The 24,079-nt window shown below is 39.0% G+C and overlaps 2 protein-coding genes across 4 annotated transcripts in view; both read left to right on the forward strand.

Annotated features, from left to right (window-relative positions):
* Nucleotides 1-23,793, forward strand: part of paf1 (PAF1 homolog, Paf1/RNA polymerase II complex component) — a 384,753-nt gene extending 360,960 nt beyond the window's left edge. The window contains exon 15 of the mRNA XM_085796196.1: nt 23,778-23,793. The gene's annotated coding sequence lies outside the window, so the exon portion shown is untranslated. The remainder of the gene's footprint in view (nt 1-23,777) is intronic.
* Nucleotides 12,820-24,079, forward strand: part of cadm1b (cell adhesion molecule 1b) — a 171,573-nt gene continuing 160,313 nt past the window's right edge. For 2 of the 3 annotated variants that reach the window (XM_085796198.1, XM_085796200.1), the window contains exon 1: nt 12,832-12,992. In XM_085796198.1, coding sequence (XP_085652324.1) covers nt 12,917-12,992 — 76 coding nt within the window. In that variant the 5' untranslated portion in view covers nt 12,832-12,916. Of the gene's footprint in view, nt 12,993-24,079 lie in introns of all 3 variants that reach the window. The other variant, XM_085796199.1, reaches the window with a different exon arrangement.

Genomic DNA, 24,079 nt, shown 5'->3' on the forward strand with positions numbered 1-24,079 from the left:
ACATATGAAAAAAAAATACATTTATGCAGAACAACCTCAGATGATCAATCCTGATAAACATGATTAAAGCAGAAGTAAGCGGAATATTTGTGTTAATATAAGTCTTAAATAGTTATATCTTCCGACAGGAATCACTTAGATAGAGTGTTTGGTCCGAAACACGGGTCTGTCGGTCACTCTGCTCTGCTGTAAGCCGAGGAGAAAACTTTTTGTATACTTCCTTGTATCCTACAAGCTTTATCCAATGAGGAGAGAGAACGGCATGAAGGGCTGTGTGTGCAGCCAAGGGATGCGCGTGAATGTGGTGATGTAGGGACAAGGACCAATAGATCCATGACGAGGGCGGGGACTGCTAACTCCATCTGCTGACAAGAAGTTAGCCAAAACGACCGGATCGCTTACTTCTGCTTTAATTTTTGAAGAAATAAAATTATTCTTTGTGGTTTTTGCCAAAGTCTCAAGAATCGGTAATTGTCCAGCTCAGCTTGATCTGTTTAGTCGCTTTCTGAATCTTTGAGTAGAGTATAACCATGAAAAATGCTTTCGAGAGCTTTTGTGATGTGACTTGGGTGAATATAAAGAGCAATTATGAGGAATTTTGAGTTTTAGTTTTGCAAAGTGTACCTTAGCATTCTGGATGTTCTGTGAAGCTGATTTCATTGGCTCACTTAGGCCTGAATCTCTTGATATCTGACAAGATCATTGATACTCATATAGTTAAAGTGACTTATACACAGCAGTAGTAAAAGGCAGGTAGACGCAGGTAGACTTTATGTAATTGGCGTATCAGTCATCCATGAAGCAACACAGATGAATAGAGGCTTCAGCGGTTTCATCACTATTTCTCGCAGTGACCTGTTATCTCACACAAAGGAAATATAAAGCAGAATGCGTCCCCAGCTGAACATTCATTGATGGCATGTTGCTGTAGTGATGGATTTTTATTAAGTTCCTCTGAGGAGGGGAGAGCATATTTAATTCAGTTCTATTTTCTCACTTAGTGTAGATTAGGGTGAGCTCAGTTCCTATTCCTCAGATACGGGAGGTAGGGGCATAAACCCATAGGCTATAGGCCAATTGTTGAGTAATAATATCAGAAACAGATTTTGCTTCAAACAGAACATGAAGTGACTTAAAGCAGGTGCAACTTTTGAGTTAAAAATCTTGCCATGATGAACCTGGGTTTTCCTCATTTTGGTCCAGCAGCAGTTGATTTTGTTGTTGTTGTGGTAGAGTGTCTGAATTGTGATGAGCTTGGTGATCTCCTGACTTTTCTTACAGCACCGCTGTGAAGCTGATATTTGTGGATTTGCCTCAAATCGACAGCTGGCGGATTGCTGTGAAACTTGGTGCAGACATTTGTCTCTCCCTCGGGAGAAATTGAATGTGTGACTGTACATTTCCCACAGTTGCTTTTAATTTGGGGAACACTTTCTTTTATGACAAATTAGGACAAACTCTGTCTGGACACTGAGGTACAGTGGGGTCCACTCATCAGATGGTTGGTGGTTTTATCCCCAGCTTTTCTGGTCCATGTGTCAAAGTTTGTCCTTGTGCAAAACATTGAACTGCAAATTGCCTGTGATAGCTGAGAGGATGAGTTTGTGTGTGTGTGTTAATGCTGTATGAATGTGTGAATGGCTGAATGTGGCTTGAAGTGTAAAAAGCTTTGCATGGTTGATAAGACTAGAGAAGAGCTATATACTGTACTATATATAAGTGAAGTCCATTCATTGTACCTTGTCAGCATGCTAATGCACTAAACAGTGATGTGACCCATCATGTAACCCTGATATTAGCTTTTAGCTCAGAGCAATGCTGTCAGAGACTGTCTAACTTAGGGATGTCATTTTCTTGGTACGATTATTGTCAGAGAAATAATCACGGTATTACAATTATCATGATTATTATGCATTAATTAATTTCACAACATATTAATGTGTAAAATCAAATATAGTCAAAATATAACATAACATAATATTTCAAGTATCTATTAATATATGACCAATTCTTAATCCCCCAGGGGAAATGTTTTAAGTATTCAGGTCATGAATTGTCATCTATATCAAATGTTTGCGTTCATTTTAATCGTTTTTTGTTTTGTTTTTTAATTAAAAATTACATGCTAACATTTAAATTCCTACCAATTCAATGTTACGTTAGGTAAATGGACCAGTATCTGTGCATTTACCTTTATTTTGGCGCCACATCTGCCAATAAGGTTCCAACATCAAATTTTTGTGAAAGCAACAGCCTTTAGGAATCTTTACGATTAAATAATTGTGGCGTTTAATACCACGATTAATTGTGAAAACAAGTAATCATGACATCCCTAGTCTAACTATAACCTTACAGAACTTAGTGTAGCTGTTTTGTTTCCTTGCTATATGGGAGTTATGAGTTAAGCATTTATTACAGTTTTGGTGGAATACTCCAATTAAACACATTTAGCCTAAATCAAATAATAAGGCATCATGTGTAAATTTACAATGATCTCACTGAAGTAGAACAAAACATAATGGTTTTGTAAACGTCTCATCAGTTACACACACTCATTCATTCACCAAGATAAAGCAGTAGCTACTTTCCTGATTGGGGTCTTCATATTGGAACATGACCAGTCATGAACTAGAGATCATGGTCACTTAAGGAGTTTCTTTAAAAAAAAAAAAAGCAGACTAGCTGTGTGAAATCTACTTAATGAAATAGCTGTACAAAGGTCCATCACACAATGGCAAAGTCAGTTCATAGAGGACACAGTTTGTAGCTACAGAAAAAGTCAGTTCCTGTCCAGAGGTAAAGCATCACACTACTTTATCAAGTCTTTTAAAGCTGCCATCCGGCTGGAAGACATCGAAGCAAAGGTCAGGTCGAGGATGAGTGAAACAGTGTCTGGAGGCCATTAAGAGGATCAGAGCAGGGTAGAAAAGGTGCAGAGGCCAGTGTGGCTTACCATGTCAATGCAGATGACCCTCTTATGTGTGCTCAATAGTTTATTTTTCTCAAGAACATGTTTTGAGGATTTGGTAAAATACTTGTTACTTGTGAAACAGGAAAACCAAATGTTTAGGGGTTCACTGGTCTAAAACAAAAAACTAACAAAAAACAAAACAAAACAAAACATGGTTGTTCATGGTTCAATATTTCAAAACAGAATTTCATACGTGAAAGACTCCTTTTGTACTCAATACATTCTGCTGCAGTTTACAGTATGCATTTTTCTCCCCTAGAATTCTATGGAAACATTCATATTCATGCAGATGAACAGGGCAGTTTACTGTCTAAAATTAACCCTAAAAATGAATTAAGAAAACACAATAATAATATTTTTTGTAAATCTTCACCTAACCTTTATTTTATAATAGAGTTTAATACAATTGTTTTTGCACATGTGTAAAAGGCAGTTGGATAACATTTACGCAAAAGCTCATTTCAGACCTGTTACATCATAATTTTAGATGAGTTGATTTTAGAAAGTGTTCATGCGCAAGGTCACATTGCATCAATAGTTTGTGGGTAGAAAGCAAGAGTATGAGAATATGTTGCTATCCATGTCATCATTATAGCATCATGATGTCTGGACACTAATACTGAAAATATGTGAAGAATGTTGAAATTGTTAGCATGTGCTCAGACACTGGAGCATTATACATGATGTCATTATTTTGCCAACGCAACAAACATTATGAGGCCAACGTACCAGGACAGTCCATGGTGCTGATGAAGTATTTTGATAATTAGGGTCACTGTGTAAACACAAGCCATTATTCTCCCCTGGTTGTGATTTGAATAATTCAGCGTGCAAACTAGTTAATGAAACCAATTGCATCGCTTCACCATACTGTAGTGAATCTCATTTCGAATGGCCACTTTTAATTTTACAATGATTTGCTGTCTGGTTCATTGCACTCTGAGTGGTGAGGAGAAAGTGGCGTTGTTCCTTTGATATAATTAGGTGTGGGCTGTCATGATCCAGCTTTTCTTCTACAGAACTTTCTCTGCGCAGCGAGTATTTATTTTTTTACATACATACTGTATCATGGTGAGCCCGTTCTGATGTGGGGACCACCCACAGTAAAGGGTCTGAAGTGGTAACAGGCACACAGCTCCATGCAGTCCTCTGAACAATGCTACATTGAAAACTGTCTGTGGCACTGACTCTCACTACATTTTGCTGCGCTTACTTTATGATGTTTACTGGTATGGATCCTCGTTGCTTATAGTATGTGTCGCTTGCCTCTTCGCAGTGTACTACAGGCCTAATGACACACAAGACTGCTGGGGCTCTGCCTACTGAGAGACAATACTAGTGCTATGACTGTTATTTTACTGCTATAGTCTCCTGTTTGGAGCTTTACTGCAAGAACAACACTGTGCTTGAGTGTGGCAGCAGCTCTTCCTCTCACCACTCTGTCATTGTTTGGCTACATGTCTAAACCCTTTCTAAGTGTGTGGGTACAGCGGCCGAGCTGCTGCAGTGTCAAAAAATGAAGGTCATTTCTCGTAAATGGTCTCATTCTCAAGGACCATGTATCACACTGTCCTACTGCATTAGGCAATGCTATAAATATATGTCCATAATGAACTAGACATAATTTAATTGGGGACAAGCCTCCTTGAGTTAAATATGTTACAACTTGTGAAAATTAAAAGAGATTCTGTGAGAAATGACAATGAAAGGTCTGATTAATATCTTGTCAGAGATGTATATCTGAAAATTTCAAAATGAAACTAATAGGACTTGTAGAGGTCTGATTAGAAAACTAATATTTATGATGTAACACTCCTGAGTTGTGAGAAAGACTCATCTGTAGAAATGAAAATGAAATAAGAAGTAGTTTCTTTAGTGGCCTTGTGATCTAATTTTTAAAACATGTAGCAAAGGAATTTTAGAGGTTGCCTTTCCTCTCTTTAGTTTTCTGTTGTTCTAGACTGTCATCCACCTTACAAATAAAAATAGAAATAATAAATAAAGTAAACATATGCTAATCAGTTTCAAATAACATAGATATGTGTTGGCATTGAGTTTCAGTTGTGCTCTTTGTGGATTTGGAGATCATGGCCTAGTTTTATATCCTGAGTAACTACTGTATTTCATTAAATGCCAACTCAAACTATAGATCTACAGCCACTAAAAATGTTGGTTTATGCCCCTACATCCTGTATCTGAAGACTCATCTTCTCTAATCTATACTTTTGAAACCAGCACTACTATTAAATACACAAAAGTTTATTCAGCCTCATGTATATTTATAAAGACAAGCACCATAAAGTTGTTATACATATTATTGTGGGATATTTAACGAGCATGTAACTTATTCATGATGCATTAAAAATCCCAAAACGTGGCTTCAAATACACACAATTACAGTCTGTCAACACCAATCATTACTATGTTTACAGTAACATAGCATGGTGATATTCTGGTAATGAATTACAGAGACTGCACTAATAGAGACATATTTTTTGTAACATATCTTTAGATATATCTTTAAAGCAGAGGTAAGCGATCCGGTCGTTTTGGCTAACTTCGTTAGTTAGCAGCCCCCGCCCTCGTCATGGATCTATTGGTCCTCGTCCCTACGTCACCACATTCACGCGCATCCCTTGGCTGCACACACAGCCCTTCATGCCGTTCTCTCTCCTCATTGGATAAAGGTTGTAGGATACAAGGAAGTATACAAGACGTTTTCTCCTCGGCTTACAGCAGAGCAGAGTGACTGACAGACCCGTGTTTCGGTCCAAACACTCTATGTAAGTGATTGCCGTCTTAAGATATAACTATTTAAGACTTATATTAAAGCAGAAGTAAGTGATATATTTGTGTTAATATAAGTCTTAAATAGTTATATCTTCCGACAGCAATCACTTACATAGAGTGTTTGGTCTGAAACACGGGTCTGTCAGTCACTCTGCTCTGCTCTGAGCCGAGGAGAAAACATTTCTCGCATCCTACAGTTTTTATCCAATGAGGAGAGAGAACGGCATGCAGGGCTGTGTGTGCAGCCAAGTGATGCGCGTGAATGTGGTGATGTAGGGACGAGGACTGTTATGGTGCGTTCAAGGCAGCCCGTAACTCGTGTTTTTCCGACCTGTGAAGTCATACCAGTTCGATCTGGTGCGAGTTCACAGGTCGGAAGTTACGACTACGAGTGGCCGTTATAGTGACTTTCACAGGTAAAACAGGTCGGAGAAACACGAGTGGGTTGCCTGGAACGCTACAAAATTGTAAGTTGTGACTTGAAGCTGTAATTTACGGTTTCAAAAGCCTGCCTGGAACGCAGCATTAGCCAAAACGACCGGATCGCTTACTTCTGCTTTAACACAAATATTCCACTTACTTCTGCTTTAAATTCAAAATATGCAAACATGTGAAAATCTCTCAGTTCACACAGAGAGAGAGAGAGAGAAATAAAAATATGAGCCTGGCCAAAACACTACTTTTCACACCTGAAGAAATCCTGTCTGTTTTCATAAAGGCCCTCATCCTGCAGTTTCCATTCATTTATTAAAAAGGGAGCTTTTTAAACACAGAAGAGGAAAGTAATCTGTAATGGCAAGACTGTTGCTCAATGAACTGTGTCTTCAACAAAGAGGGACTGATCTAAAAAGCGAGTAACGGTTGCCTTATAGTAGGAGTTACTGAAACTGGACAGTATATTGTTATTTGTTATTTTATCTAAATTTAATGCATGAATGAGGGAATTTCAGCTAAGGCAAATATGTGCCCTGGTCAGATTTGTAAGTAGAAAGTAAATCAACACACTGTGCATGCTACACATGGCTGACATGTAAGAATGGTAAATTACTGCTGTCTGCCTAGAAGAACGTGAGCAATTCACATTCTAGTCTGAAAGGTCAATTAAATACATTTCTAGAGGCTGTTGCTGTGGTCCTGACTCCCTTTAAGGTCTGCTCAGAGACAGCAACAAGATACAACAAGATGTAGTGTAACATTATCATAACAATGAAGATTTACATACAAATCAGGACACTATAAAGGCCACTAAATAGTTTACAGGTCAGTAACTATCTAATAAAACCATCAAATTAAATCATGCTTCCATAAAGCTATCTCTGCATAAATTTGAAAAAAACAAAAACATACATCAGTTAACTAATTGTGCGATCATGTCAGGTGTTGTTCTTCTACACCTTCTCTCTGTGTGAAAGCTCCACCAGGTTGTCTTTAATCTATATGCAGCAAGACCTTTCAGATGCCTTTATGTGGATCTAAGACTTCAGTTAAAGCTCTAATGTAATCTGGGGTCAAAGAGTCAGTGCTTCAATAGCAGTCAATGAAATCTATACAAAATCAAGTTGTCAGTGAAGTAGATAAAACGCCTGCTATGATCTTTCTTGTTGAATGATTTAAAGAAACCACAACATACAGATACAGTTTTTTGCCAAATATATTCTTTCAATTGAACAATTGTTTTAATAATTGTTTTGTTTTTTTTTGACCCAAGGGCTCTGTTGGTTAAAATGTCAACCTTCCCAGTTTTTTCTTTTTCTTTTGTTTTACAGTTTTTTGTTTTTAAAAATATAGGCTTTGATAAAGGGACTGGATGTTTTTAAGCTATATTATTGCCTCTTTGATTTCAGTAATTGAAAAATGAAATGATTTTGATGTGTGAAAGCATACTCTTAGAGACTAATTTATGTATCCAATAGGATTACAGATGATTGCTACATGCACTGTCAAGGTTAAAGCATTTTATTGGATTTTCTGAGGTTTGATTTTGCTTGGTTGCTCTTTGGAGCGTGTTTTGCAGTGTAATCATTGGAAATGAACAGCACAGACCAGGGGGAAATATTGGCTTACAGTTTTGTTTTAAATGGTGTAGAACAGCATATTATGAACCTGATTGTGCTCTTATTCAGGAGCGTCACCAGACCCTTTTTATTGGAGCGCGAGCCCCAATGTAAATGTCATGTAGGCAGTACACTTTTAGTCAGTCAGTGCAGACCAAATTGTGCCCCAGTAGAGCATAATGGCAGGCAGTGCCCTTGCTCTTATTGTTGAATGAATTAGTTCCCACACAAATGAATCTAGAGTTTGACTCTTGACCCAAAGTCACAGGGCAGGTTTTTATGAACAGCAGCTTAATTGTTTACCTTTAACTGGCCTTCACAGTGACATTGTCTTCAATGCATATGACAATAAAGATTTGAATTTGAACTTGTGGGCTCTATACAGTAAGATTCCACAAACTATTCTATTCCACAAACTAATTTGGTATGTGGCAAATCATTCCTCAATCCTCAGGATTTGGGGAGATACAAGCTTAGTTTATGGGATTTTTCTGCATAATTAATATGCAAATGTATTCTAAACCACACTTCCTTCAATGCTATTTGGAGGAAATGCAGTAATGTTCTTAAACTGAATCTGCTAAAATGTTCATATCTGTTTTAGTGCTTTGAAGCATCATGCAGTCTGTTTTTTTTATTTAGACTCCAGGTGCATGGAAATTCCTTGGTTTTACAGCAAGTTTTCAGAAAGGTTTTGTTGGTGAAAACCAGTTCCAAAGATGTATATTACTGTTATTACTGGTCTTATGTCATTGATTTCACCCCGAGCCTAATTTGCAAAATTATAGGCATGGTGTTCTTCATTAACAGCAGGTAGCCACCAGCCATTTGGCTCCCAGCAGAAATAGTCATGGACACTTTGATGCTAATGCTCCTGGCCCTGTATTATGCTGTTCAGTCTACTGTATGTAGGTGTTTTCAGCCAGGTGTTCCAGCTGTGTTAATAATTCCTATAAAGTGTAGCTAGTGATACATCACTGGTTGCTATGCCAACACATGACCACAATTCTTTGTTCTGTCTTTTCTTTTCTTATCTTCATTTGTGCTGATTTGAAGAAAATGTCTAGATAGCACCTTGCATAAAAGCTCATAATCCCTGTTGAAGTGTTTCCTTATGGTGATTATGAGTGTCTCAGCTGACAATAAACATGATCAATTATTGCTCATGCTATATTATTCAAAGGGAACTAATCTAGTTACATTAGGTAGACTATGCCTCGATATAAGTCAGTGGCCTTTAGGCAGTGTTCCTCAACCAGGGGTACTTCTAGCCCATGGGATACTATTATAGTTGCCAGTTAAATTGGGAAAAAAACCCTCAATGAATTGCCTCCAAAACCAGGACAGTGCTCAAATTTATTTTTAGGAAAGAAGTTAAAGCTTTTGGATCAAAATAGAAAATATGTTAATGATAAAATAAAAGTCATGGTTAATCTGAAGTGACTGACTGAATTCAATCAGAAATAATTCAATTTGAATATATAAAGTTCATGTTCTAACAATTTATATATAATAAACATTCAACAAGAATGATGAATGTTGAAAATGAATTCAAATGACCTCATATGAAACTGCTGTGGCTGTACTTTCAAACACAAAAGATGCCCTAAATATATCTTGTTAATAGATGGACCTCTAGAAGCAGATGAAATGGTGAAAGTGGGTCAATACATCCTTCTAAACTCTAGAAAAGGGTTGAAGTGGACAAAAAATGTCAGCCGCTGAGTCTTTAGACTAGTATAAATGGGAGGACTGAAACAATATTTCTCTTCTATGCATATGGAGACTAGAAAGGCACACTCAGGCCCATCCAGCCAACTTGACGTACACTATACCCTGACAAATTTATTACCATTAAGCCTCTGTAAGGTACCACGTGACTCATGATTTATTACAATCACCTGCCGTATGTCTGCAGGTTTGGTGGGATGCAGCATTGCCTGTGCGTGCATTGGCTGATAAAATGCGCAGCATGTGTCTAACAATTAAGTATTTACGTGTTTTCTGTTGGGGGAAAGACAGAGAGTGATGGAGATCATTACTGTATGCAATTTAAATACATTTATTGAGATTCAAAAACACTGATTCCTGTTGCTTAGTCAAATGAACAAAGACCCAGAATACAAGTATGCTTTTGTGCAGGTGCATTTGTTTTCTGTAAGCAGAAACAGAATTCACTGATTTATTAATCAACAAGTCAAATATGAAAGAAGTCAAATCAGCATCAGGATACAGTTCTCTCCACTTGTTACCAGAATAAGATTTCCTTTTTTATATATAAAAATAAAATTTTACAGGTGGTTTCTATGTGTGTATGTGTGACACAAAAGAGACAGGAAACCAATTGAGTGCACATGTTTCATCCCTGGAAGGCATAAAGAATTGATGACCTGTGGTGATATATTTGGAATATCATTTCCTGTAATAATTTGCTATGGGGGGTGGGGGGTGGGAATTTGCAGTAATGCTATTCTACTTTATAAATCCTATTGTGCTAAAATAAGCAAAAAAAGAAAAGTGCATATGACTTTAGGCACATACTGGGCTGGCGGCTTGCAGTCATCGCTGCATACGTGATTACAGCCATTATTCTGCCCTGAGCTCAATCCTGTTACCTTACACATCATATACACAAAGATCTTTGTACATAATTTATCTGAGGAAAATTGAATTTTGCATACTCCTGCCTGTTCACTTATGTCTTTTAAGCATGAGAAAATCTAAATTTCATTTCAATAAGCCTTGTTCTTGCTCAGCCATTGGGGGTCACTTACAAGGGTCTGATTCAATTAAACATTTTCATGGTGAATGGTTTGCCTAAATAGATTACCATCTCAAATAATTCAATTTCCTTTAATTTGATTGATTTTATACCAAGGGGGAAAAGAAATCTTAATTTAAAACCATTGCATTTCTAATCAAACATTAACTGAGAAAGAGGCCTGGGTAAAAATCTTTTTTATTACCAGTTTCCCCACTAATTTAAATAGAAAATGCTGACGGCTGCCCTATTAAATGGCACCACCAGTGTTCAGTGTGTGACCAGCTCTCCAAAACAAACTGCTTAACTGTTTGCAAGCTGCATGACCATTCTGCACACAGATTGCGCACGCACACCCATCATACACACGTACACACAGAATCTATGGCTGGCCATTACTACAGAGGATCCAGATGAAGCAGTTCAGTCATCTGATCCATTCCCATCCATTATTCATCCTGCTCGGGGAGACAGAGACGCTGGGCTTCTCTTCTCAGAGAGACCCAGGAACCCCATCTATTCTCATGAGCAAAGGAAATGCCATGCAGTAGTGGAGTGAATCACCGACACAGCAAAAGAGTGTGTGTGTGTGAGTGTGTGTGCGTGTAAGAGAGAGAGAGACTGGGAGTGAAAACAAAAGTTGGGTGTGTGGGTTATTGTGAGTGCACAAGAACTGAAATGAACCATCAGGTACTGTAAATCAAATTATAATAAAAGTTACAAATGGGGGGGAAAAAAACAACCAAACTGTGAAAATATAACTTATTGAGCATCCCTCCACCGGGTGCACCTTGCAGACTGATGCCTACCAGTGCTATGCTGTCGGAAAATAAAGCAGCCTGGCCGGTGCTCTGAGGAGAAAACACCTTGTGGAGACATTGTGTGAGTGGCAGGCAGAACTGGCAAGCTGCCACAGATAATAACATCTGAAATAAATTTGATGTGTGGAATTGAATCTGTAGTGATAGGGACGGCTGCAGCATTAGAGTGAAGTTCTAAATGCTATCTACTCATCCATGGAATGAGGACTGACACGCAGTCTCAGAGAATAGATTGTGCAATTAGCAGCCTTTGTGCTGTTTCGACACAATGAAAAAGGGAAATGAGATTCAACGTTGTCATGCACGCGCCTCTGTAGCTCTGTGATTCCCATAAGATATTCCAAATGTAGCATGTTTCAGGTGAGAATAACTTGGGAAACATCATGAGATATAATAAAACACACACTCACACACACACACTCACACACACATACAAAGAAGGAAGGAGTTTGGCTGGTCACACTTATTAATAATCTGCAGTATTTCATTTCCATTCTAGCAGCATGACTTTAAAATGTGAAATTTTGATATGATTGTTCTCAGCCTTGGAGGAGCATGCCACCTCTTCAGCACTATCAGCTTCAATTATAGAATGTAATTCCTGATTTAAGATAAAGGGGGCGCTCTTTGAGTAGGCATTAAGCATAATGGCTCCATAGCTGCCAGAGTTTCACCAAATTTTAAAGATTATTCCTTTAATTAAACAGCTTTTGTATGTAGCTTTAAGAGCGACAAACCCATGTTCATATCTTGGAACAAAGATAGCTTACATTTTATTTATCTATTCTGTGAGATGAAACATCAACAGTTTAGCTCGCATGTCATAATTCTACTTTATGCTTATGAGAAGTGGCACAAAGGTACGTTGCTCCTAAAAGAAGTTTGAAATAACACTCCTCTTTTCCCTCTGCAGCCTTTTAAAGTCTCATAAAACACTAGAATACACACTCCGTTTAACAAACAGCAGCTTGCACTGCTATTGGCTTGACCACTGTATAATAAACATAAACTAAATGCTGTTTTATCTGAGAATTATTTGTGCCTCAGCTATAAAGCCCAAAGTACAGTCAGTTGAGGAGCAGGCTGGTCTCACCCACATGAACTAACAGACCATAACCATAAAAGAAAATTACTATAATATTCCTATAAAGTGTCTGTGGTTCTCGGTGGTGAGTTTATGGTTACCTCACCGCGCTCCGTGGGATTTTACACTTCCCCTGGTGTCACTGAAATATTCCTTCAGTATTCCTGGTGGGCATTACAGTGCGTCTTTGGTGTTACAGTGGGAATCTACGTGGATAATATTGCAGTTTTTACTTAAAAAAAAAAATCTGCTAAGGTATCCGTGTAATATTCGTATATAATGTTATAGGCCTAGATGCCATTGCAACATAATGTAGCCCAATATGATAGCAGGCTCCCTGCTTGAGCCCTCCCTCCGCCTCTCATGTGTCTACATTTTCATCCCATGGCCGTCTCTAGGTGATTTAGCGCCGCCAGTCTCAAGCAGGTGTCCAACATGGCGATCACGGGGAGCGGATCTCTCGCTGTTTCTCTCTATGTTTTCGTGATTTCAGCGGCGTTTCTTCCGAAAGGTAAGTTTTTCTTTTAGCTGTGTTGTTTGTCTGTGATGCAGAATTCCCCCTTCCACGAGCGAAAGCCCGAGGAGTGCCGGGGAGAAGTTGTGGTGCGTTTGCGCGCTAGATGCGCACAAGCTTCCCCTGAAATCCCAGCATCACTTTCTATCGCTCTGACACTGCTGTCGACTCCGAAATCCCCGCGCTGTTTCTCTACTCTGTCCAGGTCACTTATCTAAGGGATTTAGCGTTGTCTGAAAGGGTGTTGTCCTGAGTTTTACTGCAAACGTCTACGGAGGACTTGCTATAAAAAAGTAATGTTAGTGCTGCACAATTGCACAGGCGGAGGGGAAAGTATCATGAGTGATAACACAGTGAAACAGTCGTACAGTATTTAGACCTGGGGCAACTTGAAGGCAGTGCTCACTGGACTGTGGCTCTTTATTATCTAATGTGAGCGATTCTGCCAGCACAAGAGAACAAGGCTTAAACGTACTTGTATCCTCCAGTCATGCCGCATAAACCCGGTTCCAAACTCATCATGGTCTTAGGATCTCCTAAGTCTGCGCTTCAGGTGCGCTTTGGAGGAAAAACACGCATTGCAGCTCTGGTCTCGCACAGTGTCCTCTGGCCGCGCAACTGCAGCCTCTGATGCCAGTATGTGTGTGTGTGTGTGTGTGTGTGTGTGATCCCGTCCGCAGTCCTTACTTCTCTCCCCCTGTTAGTGAGACTGGGGGGTGTAAATCTGCCGTGTGGCTGTGGGCTTTTACAGCAGTGCAACTGCATGAACCAGGGGCGCCTGGATGTGCACGACCATTGCGGTCCTCTATAGTAGTCCGATCGTTCCCCCTGTCATTCCGCCGCGGTTGCATCAGAGTTGCATGCGTCAGTGTTTTTTTTTTTTTTTTTCCCTGGAAAACGTATCCGCTGACAATACTGACGCATGTGAGACGATTAAACTGTAGCGTGCAGCCGCGTCAAATCCCTCCCAGCTGTAGGATGGGATATGTTGTTGTATCGTCAAAGCCCAGGTTGTTCACAGGGAAAGCAACAGTTGCGATGACAGGTTTACACTTAAAGTCTTGAGTGACTTGATTTGATTTGAGTTTCAGTCATTACCACTTACTATGTAGTGGTATAGGCTATCTGCATCACCCATCAACAGGTCTGCTGTGTGTGTGGTGAGAGTAGTTTGCTCCCAAAGCAAGAAATAAGTTTAGAAGTTAAAAGGAATTTTAGACGGTGAGATCTTTCCTTATTACAGCTCACTGCGTACAGGCTTTCATTTCACAGTAGAATTTATTATCGTCTATGTTGAATAGCAGCTGAATGACATTTACAACATTGTCTAGCCTCTCCTTGTCACATTAATTTAATTAACCTCTCAGTCAAATAAAATAATGCATCAGGAATTCTCAATAACCTCAAGCTCAATACACCAAGGGTTGCAGCGTTACAGGGAAACTGATGCAGCCTTCAGGTAAAAAAATAAAAAATAAAAAAATAATCCTCAAGCCAGAAATGGTGTGATCTGACCCCAGGTATTCCAGTTGTTTGTCTGTGTGCCAAGCTCATGCTTTGTGGAGTGCTACCACTGAGCCTCCAAATTTCCTTTGTTAGTCATCCAGAATCTGTGGATTTGAAGTTGGCGTCTATATCTGGTGGAAAAAAGAACAATCCAGCAAACTGGATGGGTGTTTGGTCTATTATAAGGATAGTGAGGAAAGAGGGTTAATTAAAGAAAGAGAGATAGATAGAGAGAGAGAGAGAGCTGATCCTGGACATCATAAGGAGAAGATGTTCTTATAAATGACTCCTGAAGCTTAAGAGCTGCCTCGGCTGAGCATCCTGTTCATTTTGACAAAGAATTAGCAGTATTTTAACCCCCCCAGGGTTAGGCCTGTTGTGGCATATCAGATGGTCAAATTTCAGAAGGTTGCATAATCCCACCTATTGCCAGTTTAAAGTCATTCATCAGGACTGAGTGATGGTGAAGTGGATCAATACAAGCTGTCATGAAGCCTTGAGGCACCACTGAAGGACAGGATCTGAGAAACAGAAGGAAATATACAGTTGTCGCGGCGCTCTTGGTTGCCAGTTGCCATGTGACATGGTGAGTGATTGAAGATGTCCGTCTCTGGCTGTTTATGGCAGGGTTTGGCTTTGAAACGGATATTGCTGAAATCAGCTGGCAGTGTGCTGCTCTGCCCTCAATTTGTGTTTGTTCCTCTCTTCTGATTCCCTCAGTCACCATGAAAATGTTGATCTCCTGGTGCTTTTTGCTTTCTCTCTGTCAGTGGTGCTGATTTATGTCTGCAGGAAGTGCTGTCACACTTGTATATTCTTACTTCTGTTGAGTGCTAAAGACAAGGTCATTAAAAGAAACACAGAATCGGGACCAGGAGTGGTAGAACTTCTCATATCCTCAAGTCAAAAACACACTTGATTAAGAATATGATGCGTAATTTTTTAATCAGAAAACATACAAAAGGAACCAAAAGTTAAACTTTTCATTGCGCAGAAACAATTCTCCTCTTCTATGAATATTTTTTGCTACACAGTTCAACATTTCCTGGATTATTTTCACCAAGTGTAAAAAGCAAGTTTGTGTTGATAGTTGGCCAAGATGGGGGTTAAATGTTAAATGTGATTACTTTTGGGTAATTTAATTTAAAATGCAGTATGTGTTTATACTTGGGTTTTGTTTGTAACATGTTATTCTGCTTAATGTTTATAGTTGTATAAGCAGAAATAAAAAGCAACATAACAGAAACTATTCAAGTGGAACTACATGCTCTTAGTTACAGTGCATTCCACTGACCAGGATGTAGATCCATTAAATGGTGGTGGGGTGAGGAGAAGCCGACTAGCCGAGGTGACGCCTTAAAACAGCTTCTTCTACCTGCAATGGTCAAAAGCCCTAACATTTACAGTAACAGGTTCATATCAAATGAGAGGAAGTCCTGTCCACGGAGAAGCTGAAACCAGAGAAAAGACTTGCATGATTAACTGATTATCAGTATTGTTGGTGATTAATTTTCTGTGGATTAATTAATCGATTAATGGTGTAATTGTTTCAGCTCTCAGTGTGTCAGTGCCCCCGCTGCAGTAAAATGAACCGGTCTTCTCTCTGCTCCTTGTATAAAATAGTGCTTACAGTACCATGTTGCAGGATAAATTTAATACAGCACTTAATGACCCATTGATATGTGCACACTTGTGAAGTATTTCATAGCCTGTACGTTGAGATCACCACAGTACATCATTTGTAACAATAATATACTCTTCTATTTAAAGAAATTGAATTTATTGCTCATTAAATTTACATTAAACTCTGCTTAATAAGCCTTACTCTAATTGCTAGATAATGCATGGCACTACTTTACTGTATGGTGGCAGCTAATCTTACTGTTGAAAAGGGAGGGGCTGGCAGAGAATTGGCAGCTGATGCATGTAAGGCATTTTTAGCCATTAGTAGCAGATGTAACAAAGTCATGTGGGCTATGCGGTCATCACTTCACTGAGGACATCACACCTCCAGGCTGTTTTCTTTTTTCTTCTCCCCCTGCTTTATCTGCTCTGAAATTAGCTGCTGTGCAATCTGTGTGAAGCCCCAAGTTCTCGTCGAATGTGTTTAAGCCATCACGGCCTCACCAGTGCATGGCGGTGTGTGCGTGTGCATCAAACTTCACACTCTTTTGGAGATAGCTTATAAAATGGACCTGAGCGCAGAGGTGCCTTGCAGCTCGCAGTGAATAGGCAGATTTCACTTTAGTATTTGTCCTTCCAAGTCAGAGGTTGTAGCAAGTCAGCCGGTTTACACAGAGGGAAGTTGGTTGTGGAGGTCCATGTGGACAAAAAAAATAATGATAAAAAATTGAAAATCGCTTTCTGTCCTTGACTTTATATTCTTTCAGTATCTGAATGACTCCAATCTCTCCTTAAAAACATCACCTTAGGTAGCAGGTACATGGGGGATTTTTGTCCACATACTATAATAGCGGGACCTTCAGGTAAATGCTGTGCCTGATTGTTTTGACAACTGCACGGGGATGCAGCTGAATGCAATCAATTTGAGTCAAATGAAATATATATATACAGCATATATAAAAAGCAAAGACAAACTTTGGACATCTCTTTGCTATGGGATTGCACTGCGGTGTCGAACTGAATGACAAACTGAGGACGATCAAAAATGTGTCTGACTGTCTGTGTTGAAATGTAGTAAACAGTCAATTAGCAGAAACAGACAGATGACAGGTCCTTTCATGACTGTGGGGACAGAAGCTTCCATTCATGACTGTGCTGTGGTAATGAGGAGGAGAGCTGATGTCTCCGCTGATGAATATGACATTGTTCTCGCTGTTCCCTGGATCTGAGGGACCTCACTCTATTGGCTGTGATGCTTAGACGGTGTCAACCAGGTCCACAATGGAAAAAAATGGAAATGCAATGTTTTTGTTTAGTTAAGGGGCACAGAGTGCACATTAGTATGGGTGATGGAGCAATTACAAACCACCAGTAAGGCTCAAAGCACAGTACTTTGTAAGTAAAGAACTTCAGTGGGCAGATATCCTTTCTAATATAAGTCAACCAAAACCAGTGCAATAAAAAATGTAGATAGTTTAAGAACAATGGCTAAAAACAACCACCGTCTCCGCCCCTAAATGTTCCCTGCGGTTATGTTTGGCGAGGTGTGTTGAGGATCATCCTCAGTCTGACTGTTCATTTGTCTCTCACACACATATCACAGATGCCAGTAATTGTGTTTTTTACTAGGGGTTGGAGGCGATTCAAGTTTTGACACCTGTAAACCTTCGCTAAATTTTACCACAGCGGAGTGCGTTGCCAGATAATTTTAGAATTAATAGTAGGGGAGCGGTTCAAGTAGACGATGGCTACTTGAGTGAAAGTGGTCGCTGTTGTACCGTCTCCTGCCAGAGGATGATTTCACAAATGTTCCATGATTCAACAGTTAAAATATCAAAATGACTCCACTTAATAGCAAACTGTCCATCTCTTAACTTGTTGCTGTCAGTTTTTCCACTACATTCCACTTTCACTGTTTGTACTTGCTGGTTGTGTGGCCATGTTGGGGCTTGTATGGTATGATAGTGAACGCTGCTCTTTGAAGAAGTGGTGGTGAGGAACAGACTCTAAAATATATGAATGAAAATAAAAAAAAACACTTTACACCACTTAATGCAAATCAAGATTTATAGTCTCTTACTTGTTATATGATGGGACAAAGTTTTGATTAGTGAAATACATAAGACAGTCATAGATAATTAAAGACAGACTGATGTAACCATGAAATATTGAAGCTGTGTGCACTATAATATAAATGATCTGTGTGACCTATCCCTGTCTTTGCTCCATATAGTTTTGTAACATTTGTTGCTGCATTTTCTAAGAAGTTCGAGACGCATCCCACATTATCAAAAATTACACTGATCAGTCCAATGGGGCACTCCACATAATTTGTTCACTCATCCGTGTGTCATATGCAATATTGGAGACATCAATGATCTGACACTCACAAATATTAGAAAGCATTTCATCAGAGCATCACAGCGTTGATAATGACAGTGTTTGGGCCAAATGGGAACCACAATTACAGCCTAGGAATATGAAGAGCGTCTTACTGATGATGGTCCAGACAGTGACTTTGTCTGTCCTGTTATGCACCATCTTAAGTATTTAGATGGTATTATTAAGAAGAAACTGTCTTGTCGTGAGATCACAGCTAAAGAGAAATTCAAGACAAGCACAGTCCACAGAGAGTGGATGAGACTCGGAGCAGAGCTCACGACATTAGGGCTAAATAACTGCAGCTCAATATGGAGGGGAAGGGACTCTTTCTGAGAGCAAAGACTGAATCTCTAATCAATACATTTAGTTATCGAGCTTCCACTAATCCACTGCTTGAACTGGAATAAAATCGGTTCCGGTGCTTTAATCAGCAGCAGCAGCACGTTGTTTTCAAAAAAGAAGTGTTCTCGTCTGGTCTAAGAAAAATGACCAAAGAGCAGGCTCATCATTGCATTAGTTTCTTCTTTTGGTCACATTTAAAGCTATTAGCTTGAGAGGCTGTTTGGGAGTTGGCAGGCCCACGCCCCCCTTTGGACCAGTCCTATATCTACTGCGCCCACTGTGGTTTGATGGCAACCCATTCGTTTCTATAGAAATGTGAAGGCGAGAGCTTTCCTCTATCTGCCAGAGCTCAGTTGCACCTTGTATTTCAGACAACAGGAGAGTAGCTGCACCTCTCTGTCTCCTCTCTGGGCTTGTTTGGGCAGATCTGAGCCTGATAAAATAACCACTGTGTACTTAGAGTCCTCTATAAGCAGCAGCACATTGGTGGAAGTAATGCAACGCCGCTGGAGAAAAACAAAAGTACAAGTACTCTGTATCAGTGAGTGCCAGCAGAATGCAAACACTATATAGTAATCAATAAATATTACATTGCTATGGGAAATGTGCTGCAGATGCCATACTTGGCTGTTGGATAAAGATTTAAAATGTAAAAAAAACAAATTGCCCCAGATTTATATCTTGCTTACACAATGAGATATTAGCACAGGTACTCCTTCCTGCTTAACACCATCCTCTGGAATCAGTGGCTCCCTTTTCTTGTTGGAGTGCTGTTTGCGAATGCATTTATGCAGACTGAATGAAATATTATTCCCTTACACAGCAGGATACAGCTCAACTTGGGGACAGCATTAGAATAGCCCGGTCCTTCCAAGTTTCTGTGTTTCTCTTTTCAGCAGTGCCCCCAATGCACCATAATGCCCCTCTAATTTTGTTTGAACAATATACTCAGGGATGCCAGCTGGAAAGAACAAACACGTCTAAAAGAAACGATATTAAATACACTTAAGGAGCAGAAAAACAGAACCCTCTCTGTAATGTAAGGCAATGCAATAGCTTGACAGCAAGTTCTTCCTTAAATGTTCAGTTTTTGATTAAAGGTTGCAACTAAAGATTATCTTGCTTTTCAATTAATCTGTCAGTTGTTTTTTCCAACTAACTGATCCATTGTTACACTACAAAATGGCACAAACATTTCCCAGTGTCCAAAGTAGTTCATTGAAATTACTTTGTTTTGTCTGACCCACCATCCCAAAACCACAGATATTCAATTCAAAAATGACAAATAACAAAGAGAAACATCAAATGCTCACATTTAAGAAGCTGTAACCAGAGAATATTTGTTGATTTTTGCTTCAAGAATCGATAAATTCTATATCAGAGATATTTTTTGCAATTATGCTTTTTTTAAAAAATCGTTTTATGAATTAACTGATCAATCAGCATTTGTCTGTTGATTCCACTATCATGCCAAGATCAAAAACTGCATAGTAAAGTTTAACCATAAATGAGATATCAATTGACATTTTGGGTTAAGGTTACACACACTGTATATTCTTTGTTGCTAAAAGTTCTCTCTCTCTCATGCCAGCTGCTGGTTATAGCTCGGTATAACATACAGACAGGACAGTGTTATCATTCCTCCTGTCTAATACTTGGAACGTAAGTAAATAAATACATTTGCTGATATGTGTTGAACTTTTCCTTTAAGTCAACACATCACTGTAAGTAATGTGAGCTTTACATTACAGGATTGTTGTTGGAGTAATGAGATTACAAAATAGATATTCCCATAGGGTCTCTGGACGCTTTAGGGAAATGGTTACTGCACATCCTCATTTACTCCAGGTGGAACCCAATATACTAAGTGGATTGCTTGGGGGATAATTTGGCAGGGAAATGTATGCATTCCCATATGCTCTGATTTGTTTAGTCTTTATAATGAATACTTGCTAGTCTTGTAGTAGTGGTGGTCTTTAGTACGGCTACGAGAAGTGAATGAGGAGATCATTTTTACAGAATTTCCAGTCAATGCTGAACTTTTTTCCTCCTCTCCAGGTGATTCATAAGTAAATCCTGATGTTGTTTACTCTGTCGAGAGCTGTTGTCTGACAGGTTGATGCTGCCTGCCTTGGGGGCATCATGCTCTTGAGTTATCAGCGTGACGATAGGCCCATCTTAATTACTCTCAGATACAGCACTATAATCTGTCATTGTCAGGCAGATCAAGACTGTGCAAACCAAGCACTAAGGCTCATTCACCCAAACCAGAAGCCTATTGATTAGTTCTCATACTTGAGTCATTGCGCTGTGGAGAGACATGGGAGGCAATAGAGCTAATGGAAGGGGGAAACTCAAAGTCACATTGTTTACATCTAAGATGACAGGTAAATGTATTTGAAAGGAAATATGGGCTTGATCCATTGGCTTCTAAACAGCAGTCTGTCTGTAGCTAACAAGGAAAGTAAACGCAGAGCTGCCAAAAGAACAACTGGCCTGCCGTTTAGATAGTAAGCTTACTACACTGCAGCTTTTCTTTTCCTACAACAAATAGGCCTACATTTCCCTGCTTAAAGGGATAGTTCACCCAAAATTGAAATTTCATTATCTCATTATTATTTATTATTTATTTATTATTTCATTATCTACTCACCCTCATGTCGACTAAGTGGGAGAAGTTTCAGAGTTATCCATGAGTTACAGGGGGTCTCGGCGTAGCAGTGCATGTCCATATAACGGTTGCAAATGGATACCAACCGTCTTCGTAACAAAAAGACACACCAAAAACTTTCCAAATACCTCCATGCTGCTCGTATGTAATGTCCGTCTTGTATTGAAGCCCCGAAATGCGAAATTGTCCTGAAAAAAATTAAATAAGTCTATATTTCAAGCTTGTTTTCTAGCGGAAGCTTCTCGAAGCTCCTCTTCCCGGTTCGTCCAAATTTGACGAACCGGGAAGAGGAGCTTCCGCTTCAAACAAGCTTGCTTATTTCATTTTTTTCGGGACAATTTTGCATTTCGGAGCTACATACAATACAAGACGGACATTACATACGAGCAGCATGGAGGTATTTGGATGTTTTTTTGTGTGTCTTTTTGTTACAAAGACAGTTGGTATCCATTTGTAACCGTTATATGGACATGCCCTGCTACACAGAGACCCCCTGTAACTCAGAGAAGCCACGGATAACTATGAAACTTCTCCCAGCCCTTAGTCCACATGAGGGTGATAATGAGTGAAATTTCAATTTTGGGTGAACTATCCCTTTAATAGAAGGCAACAGGCAACCTTTAGTAAATATAATATGCACTGATGAAAATCAATCCATCACAGCACACAAATTCACCTCGTCCATCACACTGCTTTTGTAGATAATATACATATTGGCACAGATGTTTTCCATATCACATAATACCAATGTATAAACAGTCCATGATTTACTAATGTCTAGAGTTTTATATGCAGCCTGTTTTTAAAATAACAGGACATGATACATGATATTTTTTTTTTTTTTTTACCAGTTGACGTCAAACAGCAACTTCCATATCCCTCAGCCAATTAAACTTAACAATGAAACAATGAAATGTTTTTCCAAAAGTGTTTTTTTTTCCACAGGTGTTCCTGTTTCGCACAATTAGTTTTCATTACCTTTTGAGCACTGCATTGACAGGAACTGAAAAATCAACATTTTTTTTAGTCAGCAAACCTCCTGTTTCAAAAGTACTTTTCTAGTGTGAACTGCAGAATCTAATTACAAAATTGGAATTATTTTAGATAGGCCTATATAGTAGATTGTCTTGCACAAGATGATGCTTTAAAAAAAACAAAAAAAAAACAAATTAAAATACTGTAGTTTGTAATCTACACTGAGGTGTTTTACAGGTTAGGCCTGATTTCCTCAAAACATTTGTTTGCTGCATTGGTGAAAAAATCCCATTTGCCTGAGAGATGAAAACAGTTGCAACCCCGAAGCCTCAAAACATTTAAAAGAAATTTCTTTGCAAACTTTGCATCTTTTCTTGACGCACTTTTCTTTAATTTAACTAATAACTTTATTTAGTTTTTGTTTTGCTCCTGTTATGCAGGAATTGATTCAGTTTCTTTCCCCTCTCTCGTCTGTTTTCCCAGTGGGTTCTAACAGGGGTGTTGAAGTTTGTTGACTCTCCTTTAATGAGCTATGGACCTTTTTAATGGAGTCAGCAGTGGAAGTTTGTTTTCTTTGCCCTTATGTGCTGATGTTTGGTTTGTTTTGTTTTGTTGTGGTTTTCCCATTTTACAGTACTTTCCAAGTTTCCTATTAAAAGTCTTGTACAACTTCTTTTCTATGAGATAGTTCACTGATGGATCTCAGTAGCAGACCTCCATTAATGCTATTCATTTGTCAAGATAAGCCGATTGCACTTGTCAGATTATCACTCAGAGCTAATTCTTTCAGCTTGGTTCTTTGTTCCACTAGCCTACCAATTCTGTATAAAAAGTTAAGTACAGTTATATCTGTATATATAAATACACTCAAAAGTGAACTATTTCTGACACTGTTTTGGGAGTAGAGTTTTATGGCTTTTTATGGGCGGTATCCTGCCAATTATCAACAAAAGATTTTCCTTTTATCGACAGGAATTATATTAACAACTCATGGAAATATATAGAAAGATATAAATACCATCCAAACCCACATCAAACATGTCGAATAGAGCTTGAGTTACAGCTGAAGACATCTGACCTGATTTACTAAGTATGTCACTATTTTCTTCTCAACTCCTACTAAATTTGAATTTGCATTATTTGCCATAGTGGCTAATGTGTTTCTGGTTATATAAACTCAGATGTGAATTAGGTATCTGTACAGTATATGGACTAGAAGCTGCAGCAGGTTTTTGACGATTAACTCATAAGAATACAATAGATAAGATGTGCTCCAGAAACAGGACAGCTTGGTGACAGAATAACAAAGTGGCGCCGCTGCACACTCAGGTACCGCTGGTGTAGTGACAGCTCTTGAGCAAGAGGGACCTTTGTCTTTTTGCACAGTGCAGTGGCTTACAAGCAGAAATCTATACTGTAGTGTCCACACAAGCTGAAGGAACAAGCAAAGTTCATTCGTCACAGAGAGGGGCTTTCAGTTCGTCATTCTCTTTTCTGCAATCAGGTCTCATTTAGTTTTGACTGTCAATGATGTGCCCATAAATTTAATTGGTCATTGTAAAGTCTGTGCCCTCTCCAAAACTGT

This window comes from Trachurus japonicus, chromosome 13 (genome assembly GCF_045865225.1).
Source record: "Trachurus japonicus isolate A0001 chromosome 13, Traja_1.0".
Taxonomy (NCBI): domain Eukaryota; kingdom Metazoa; phylum Chordata; class Actinopteri; order Carangiformes; family Carangidae; genus Trachurus; species Trachurus japonicus.